This window comes from Dasypus novemcinctus, chromosome 3, assembly GCF_030445035.2.
Source record: "Dasypus novemcinctus isolate mDasNov1 chromosome 3, mDasNov1.1.hap2, whole genome shotgun sequence".
NCBI lineage: Eukaryota > Metazoa > Chordata > Mammalia > Cingulata > Dasypodidae > Dasypus > Dasypus novemcinctus.
Genome location: NC_080675.1, coordinates 129,913,044 through 129,921,063, shown reverse-complemented (window position 1 = coordinate 129,921,063; position 8,020 = coordinate 129,913,044). Strand labels below are relative to the sequence as shown.

Below are 8,020 nucleotides of genomic sequence, written 5' to 3'. Positions count from 1 at the left end.
AGAGGTAATCACCGGACATTGTAAATCCTCACAGGGCCCACTGGATGGAATGGAGGAGAGTATGGGCCATGATGTGAACCATTGTCTATGAGGTGCAGAGGTGCCCAAAGATGTACTTACCAAATCCAATGGATGTGTCATGATGATGGGAACGAGTGTTGTTGGGGGGGGAGAGGGGGGGTGGGGGGGGTGGGGTTGAATGGGACCTCACATATATATTTTTAATGTATTATTATTACAAAGTCAATAAAAAAAAAACAAATTACAATAACACAAACTACAGTAAAACAAGTCAAGTTCTGCTTACTACCTTTTTAAATTTAGCTTTAACTCACTTCTCTAAATAGATCAACACTAACATTAATATATTTGACTAATTTCTCTGATCCATACCCGTTCTTAAATTCTTCCATTTAAAATGGACTTTAGCGTTTAATGTGCCGATAAAAATCAACCAGATTAACATCCTGTGCATCATCTATCTGTTCTCTCTTTGGTACCGGGGCTATGTATTTCATAGCAGAAATAAGATCCATGTGGTCCATACACGTTATTCCCAAAGTTTACCAACATTTTCTGTGGCAGTGAGATCCCTTACAGTACGACAGGAAGGGGACAGCAACTCTAGCTGTCCACTGCTAAGGATGAAGCCAGCCATCAACCCTTACAGAACAGGCACTGAGGACGGAGATGCTCCACGCATGGAAACTTCCTTCGGCTCTATGTACTAGACAAGAGTTTGTACAGTTCTCTGTAAACCATTTCCACAGATCTCAACTAGGCTCCCAATCCCACTCAACCCCCAGAGTTCATTCAGTCCCTAAGGTAATCTTGGACTCCTTTACTGACGACCTGGGGACAGTATCAGGACAGATGTTCCCGCCTATCCAGTTTAGACGTATAGAAGTGGCTGCTCTGCCAGGCTGCCAAGAAGCTTTGAGCCGATTGGGTCCTGCCGCGCCCAATGGGTGGTCGCGCCCTGCTCGGGTCGATGGGGCCCTCGGCGCCGCCGCGGCAGTTGCCGGGACACCGCGTAAACACGAGAGCTAGAAGAACGGGCTTACTGCATTTGCTGTACGTAGGAGGTGACCGCTGGGGCCCAGACGTGGGTTTCGTCGGCCGAGATGGTGAGCTGGTTGGGTACTCGAAATGACTCGTTTATTTACTAGTTTAATTATAGTTTAGCGTATACCTGCTTCTGTTTTTACGTGCCTAATCTAGGAAAAGTGGGAAACTATGCTTTCCGAGGCTTCAGGGGCTGTTTAATTTCACGGGGCTTCCAGCCTTTTCTGTGCTTTCTCCACGCTGTTTTGATACGTCTTTAAATCTGCGGAGTAAAATCTTGTTTCCCCTGTTTCTGGAAATGTGGGAAAAGATGAAGAACCTCAGAACAAAATGAGTGGAAATAATAATCCTGGAAAGAGTGAACGGATGAGTTACAGCGGGTTGACCTATTAAATTTATGTTAGTGAAACCTGACGAGCTTCGGAACAGCACTTTATGGCCAGGCGCGGGGGCGTGGAATGAGGACTGGGCGAATTCCTTGTGTGGTGGTAAGAGCTATATCGCTAGAGCTAGACGGTCTTTGAATCCTAGTACTGCTCTCTCTGATAACTACGGAAACGTGGATAAATTACTGTTTACTTTTCATTCCACCTCTATTAAAAGGGGAATAATAATAGTACCGGCTTCCTAGGATTGTTGTAATAGTTTATGAGTTTTTTTTTTTTTTTTTTTTTTTTGTAGAGCTCCTCAGGGCCTGGCACAGTGTAAACGCTCAGGTTTTTTTTTTCCTTCATATAAATATATCACTATGTTCATCTACCACATATACTCTTATTATGGTATACTTCTCTGAATTTAGGAAGCAAGCCAAAGGTTGTTCGTTTATTAGTTACCTCTATTTGTTTTGTTATTGGGGTTTACATCAATATATTTTAAAAATTATAGATTTTGGAAAATTGGAAAATTAAGTTTGCATCCTTTTTTCTTTTTTTCTTTTTTTCTTTCTAGACTTCCAGAAGGACGCATTTGAGCTTTAGTGAAAGGCATCAGAAATTAGTAGATGAAAACTACTTTAAAAAATTGCATGTCCAGGCATTAGAAAAGATACACAATCAAACCAGGGACCTGAGAGTGCAGAATGAAAATGACGACCGTGTTGAACGCAAGAGATTCCTCAGATTATTACAGAATGAACAATTTGAGCTGGATATGGAAGAGGCCATTCAAAAGGTAAATTTTACTATTCATTATTACATTATTTTTTTCTCCATTTTCTCCTTGAAAGTGATGAAAGTGAACTGCTAACTGCTAATACTGGAATTGAGCGGAAATAGACAACATCATCAGATAAGGGACATCTCACTGTGGGTCATTCTAGTGCAGTGGTAAAGAACTGGGTCTCTGGAGCTAAACTGCAAGTCTTTGAATCCTAGTACTACTGTTCGTCAGTTGTTCCAACATGGGTAAGTTGCTCATACTTTTTATGCCTTATCCATAAAATGGGGAATAATAATAGTACTTCAGAGGAGTGTTGTGGTTGTTAATGAGTTCATACATGAAACACCCTTCAAACAATGCCTGGGATAGGGTAAGTCCTCAATTATATTTTAATATAAATTTGAAATCCATAATTAGTAATTTCCACAGTTTCGTTCATATAGGTATAATTATGTTGCTTTCCATAAAATCCTAAAGGCAAAAATTAATAAAAATGACTTCTGAATTTACTGAAATTAAACACATGCATTGTTTAGTGGTAGAAAATGAACACTTCTGTATTAGGTATGTATTTGCTAATATTTTTTGTTTTTGAAATATTGCCTTAAAAATTCAGTTTTTTATATATGTAAGTATCCTGAAATATGCAAATAAGTATTCAATGGAAATTTCTAAATGTTTTAAAGGATAATGTAGTAGGAAAAGGGAAACTGATGAGAAAGGAACTCAGATGTATGAGAGAAATTAGTTCTCATATATGGTGAAAAGGATATTCTAATATTCTGATATTTTAAAAATGTCTTATTAGAGCAGTTGCAGGTGTACAGAAACACGATGCAGGACCTACAGAGTTCCCATATGCCCCCTCTTAAACGTACAGTTTTCCCTATTATTAACATTTTGCATTAGTGTGGTAACTTTGTTAAAATTCATAAAACAATATTATTTTAATTATGCTATTAACTTGAGTGTTTACATTGTGGTGCACAGTTCTATGGATTTGTGTTAGCTTATATACAACCTAAAATTTCCCCTTCTTCCCCTTTTCCAATATACAATTCAGTGGTGTTAAATTACATACACAAAATTATCCCTCCATCCCCATCGTCCTTTGCCAAAACTTTTCCATCACCCCAACAGAAACTTGATACCAATTAAACACTAACTCCCTTTTCCCCTCTCCCCTCTTGGTGCTCTGGTTTCTGACTTCTTGAATATGCTCATTCTGCTTATTTTTTACAAGTGACATACAGTATTTGGGCATTTGTGTCTGGCTTATTTCACTCAATATGATTTCTTTGAGGTTCATCCACATTGTAGCATGCACCAGAACCTCATTTCTTTTTACTGCCAAATCAGTGGTTTGGGGATGATGAAACTGTTTTGAAACTTGATATGTTGTGAATGTACTAAATGCCATTTAATTGTACATTTTTAAATAGCTAATTTTATTTTGTGTGACTTTCACCTTAATAAAAACATACAAATACATAAATAAGAGTAATGAGAACGGACATCACAGTTCCTTGTTTGTGCACTGAGGGAGAAAGCACTGACTCTTTCACTATTAAGTATAATGGTTATTGCAGGTTGTTCAAAAATGTTCTTTATTGAATTCAGGAAGTTCCCCCTATTCCTATTTTTATGAGAGTTTTTAATCATGAAAGGGTGCTGAATTTTGTCAAATGATTTTTCTGTATCTATTAATATGATCTTGTGCTTTTCCTTTTTAGCCTATCAATATGGTGGATTATATTGATTTATTTTTGAGTATTGAACCATCCATGCATCCCTGGAATGAGTTTTATTTTGTCATGCTGTATAATTTGTATGTACAGTGAATTCTATTTGCTCGTATTTGTTAAAGATTTTTATGTCTGTATTCATGTAGGATATTGGTCTGTAGTACTCTTTTTATACTGGTTTCAGGATAATAGGAGTTTCAGGAAATGTGTGAGTGTTGCCTCTTCTGTTTTTTGGAAGAGGTTGTGTAGAATTGATGTTAAATCTTTCAACATTTGGTAGAATTTCCTAGTGAAATATGAACATAGAGGTTTAGTTTTTGTACCTTTTAAAATCATGAATTCATTCCATTTCCTGAAAGGTTATATGGCTATTTAAGTTATTTCATACTAAGTCAATTTCAGTAGCTTGTGTTTTTGAAGGTCCATTTAATAGAAGTTGTCAAATATAAGTGTGTAGAATTGTTCATAATATTCACTTATTGTTTTGCTGTCTGCAGGTTCTATAGTGATATCTTATTTTTCATTCTTGATATTGGCAATTTCTTCTCCTTCCTTTTTTTGTCAGTTTTTCTAGAAGTTTGTCAATTTTATTGATTTTTTTTATAGTAAAGAAACAGCTTTTCTCTCGTTTTTGTATTTCAGTTTCAATGATTTCTGCTCTTACCTTAATTATTTCTGTCCATCTCCTTTTTGAGTTTATTTTGCTCCTCTTTTTACAGGTTCTTAAGGTGGGCACTTAGATTCTTAATTTGAGACTTTCCTATGTTTGCATTTAATGCTGTAAATTTCTCTTTCAAGACTACCTCAGTTATATTTCATAAATTTTGATATGCCTTATTTTCATTTTCATTAACTGCAGTTTGTTTTTTTTTTCTTTCCCTTGAAACTTGCTGTTTGACCCATGGATTATTTAGAAGTGTGTTACTTAGTTTCCAAAAGTCCAGAGATTTATCTATCTTTTGTTACTGATTTCTGGTTTGACTCCATTATGGTTCAAGTACATGCTTGGTTTGATTTCAGTTCTTTTAAATTTTTTCTGTGGGCACTTGAAAAGAATGTGAATTCTGCTGCTGTTAGTTATAGTATTCTATAAATGTTGACTAAATCATGTGGGTTGAAGGTGTTGTTGAGTTCTTCTATATCGATGTTCATTTTCTGCCTGGTTCTCTGAATTGTTGAGAGAGGAGTATTGAATTCTATAACTATAATTGTGGATTTTTCTGTTTCTCCTTTTCAGTTATATCAGTTTTTGCTTCACATATTTTGAAGCTCTGCTGTTTGGAGCATACACACTTTGGAGCTGTGTCTTCTTGGTGAATTGACCATTTTATCGTAATAAAATATCCCTTTTTGTGTTTAGTAAGTTTCTTTGCCCCTGCTTTCTTTTGATTAATGTTTGTATGATAAATCTTTTCCAACCTCTTGCTTTCATCCTGCATTGCCAAATTTGAGACATTTTCAACCACTATTTCTTTGAGTACTTTTTCAACCCCATCCTAGGTCCTCTTCCCTTTCCAGGAATCTGATGATATGAATGTTGGTCATTCGTTACAGTCCATGGTTTCCTTTGCTTGTGCTCATTTTTTCCCCATTCTGTTTTCTCTCTGTTGTCCAGATTGGGCAGTTTTGTTGTTGTTTTTTCTTTCTCTCCCCTCCCCCCCCCAGTTGTCTGCTCTCTATGTCCATTCGCTGTGTGTTTGTCTGTGACTGCTTCTATCCTTATCAGCGGCACCGGGAATCTGTATTTCTTTTTGTTGTGTCATCTTGTTGTGTCAGCTCTCCGTGTGTGTGGCGCCATTCTTGGGCATGCTGCACTTTCCCCCTGGGCGGCTCTCCTTATGGGGTGCACTCCTTGCCCATGGGGCTCCCCTACACGGGGGGACACCCCTGCATGGCAGGGTACTCCTTGGGCGCATCAGCACTGTGCATGGGCCAGCTGCACACGGGTTAAGGAGTCCCGGGGTTTGAACTGTGGACCTCCCATGTGGTAGGCGGATGCCCTATCCATTGGGTCAAGTCCACGTCCCACCAGATTGGGTAGTTTTTTTTTTAAAGATTTATTTTTATTTATTTCTCCCCCCCCCAGTTGTCTGTTCTCTGTCTCCATTTTGCTGCATGTTCTTCTTTGTCCGCTTCTTTTGTTGTCAGTGGCATAGGAATCTGTGTCTCTTTTTGTTGTGTCATCTTGTTGTGTCAGCTCTCCATGTGTGCGGCACCATTCCTGGGCAGGCGGCACTTTCTTTCGCACTGGGCAGCTCTCCTTACGGGGCGCGGAGCTCCTCTATGTGGGGGACACTCCTGCGTGGCACAGCACTCCTTGCGCGCATCAGCACTGCACGTGGGCCAGCTCCACGCGGGTCAAGGAGGCCCGGGGTTTGAATGCCGGACCTCCCATGTAGTAGACGGACGCCCTAACCACTGGGCCAAGTCCACTTCCCTGGGCAGTTTTTATTGTTCTGTCTTCCAGTTCACCGATTTCTTTGTTTCCCTCCACCCCCCCCCCCCATTCTGAGGTTAGGTTCATCCATTGAAGTTTTTTTTTTTTTTAATGCTTTTTTTTCTTGCCTGCCCTCATCCTGCTGTTTTTGCTGTGTCCATTTACTGTGTGATCTTCTGTATCTGTTTCTCTTTTTGTCTTCTCTTCTCATCTTTCTCCTCTAGGATTCACCGGGATTCTAGCCTGGGGACCTTTGATGTGGAGAGAGGTTCCCTGTCAATTGCACCACGTCAGTTCCTGGTCTCTGCTGTGCTTTACCTTGACTCTCCCTTTTGTCTCTTTTCTTACGTCATCATCTTGCTGCGTGACTCACTTGTGTGGGCACTGGCTCACTGCGTGGGCATTTGGCTTGTTGTGTGGGCACTCGGCTCACCATATGGGCATTCACCTCACCATGCGGGTACTCATGTGAGCACTGGCTCACCATGCGGGCACTCATGCCGGCACTCGGTTCACTGCACGGGCACTTGGCTTGCCATGTGGGCACTCAGGTGGGCGTTGGCTCACCACGTGGGCACTTCGCTTGCTGCATGGGCACCCACTTGGGCATTAGGTTCACCATGCGGGCATTTGGCTCGCTGCATGGGTACTGGCTTGCCATGCAGGCACGCTTTCTCTTCTTTTTCACTAGGAGTTCCCAGGGATTGAACCTGGGTCCTCCCATATGGTAGGCAGAGGCCTTATCACTTGAGCCACATCTGCTTACCCATTGGGCTTTTAATTTTGGTAATTATATTTTTCAGTTTTAAAATTTCCATTTGTTTCTTCTTTATATTTTTCTATTTATTTCCTGAGATTTTCCTGACTGAGACTAAATTCTCCTCTGACCTTGCCCTAATAGGAAGCTGGAAGGTTGCTTCCTTTCTTCTGGGTGGGTTTGGAAGTCCAGGCTCTCCATGTATTCTCCACTCACACCATGGGGGGGTGGTGGTGGTGGTGGTGGTGCTGTGTTAGAGTCTTCATTACCAGGTGGCACAAATGAAATTCCTGGCTTCCTACTTGGTCTCCTTTAAATACCCCTTTGGAATTATTCCCTCATTATAACCTCATGAGGTATAGACTCCCCACTTGGCATTTTGCTGGCGAGGATAAGAATGGGACTACAGTTTTGTTTTTTTTTTCCTATGGTGTTTGGCTGGAATAGGTGGTTATATACTATCTAAAAGTTTTCTGCTGTTTAGACTGCCTTTTTCCAGGTCCTATGGATAGAGAACAGGCTTTTGTGGAACTTGTTTTCTCCACACCCATTGGAATTTCTTGGGTGCAGGCTTCTTTAGATCCAAGTCTGGGGTATATGAGGCAAAAGGAAAATGGAGGGAACTCATTACTGTGGCTTTCCTTGGGGCCTCTGGTTCGTAGTCGGTCTTCTGCCTCCTTCATTTCACTCTTTGGAGTCTTGTTATGTTATACATAACAGCTTTCGTTTTTAGTTAGCGGGAGGTACATGGAAAAGTATGTCTGTTCCATCTTCCTGTAAGCAGAAATTCTTCTAAGTCTCTTTTAATCTAGAACTACACACTTTTTTTTCTTTCTCCTTTCTTCTTTTTTCTTGGAA

At 40.2% G+C, this 8,020-nt stretch overlaps 1 protein-coding gene across 3 annotated transcripts in view; it reads left to right on the top strand.

Annotated features, from left to right (window-relative positions):
* Window positions 1–976: 976 nt before the first annotated feature.
* MNS1 (meiosis specific nuclear structural 1) overlaps window positions 977–8,020 on the top strand; it is a 64,353-nt gene continuing 57,309 nt past the window's right edge. Inside the window, exons 1-2 of one of the 3 annotated variants that reach the window (XM_058294245.2) lie at window positions 977–1,127; window positions 2,014–2,235. In XM_058294245.2, the coding sequence (XP_058150228.1) occupies window positions 1,125–1,127; window positions 2,014–2,235 (225 nt within the window). In that variant the 5' untranslated portion in view covers window positions 977–1,124. Of the gene's footprint in view, window positions 1,554–2,013; window positions 2,236–8,020 lie in introns of all 3 variants that reach the window. The other 2 variants (XM_004468327.5, XM_023591686.3) reach the window with 2 other exon arrangements.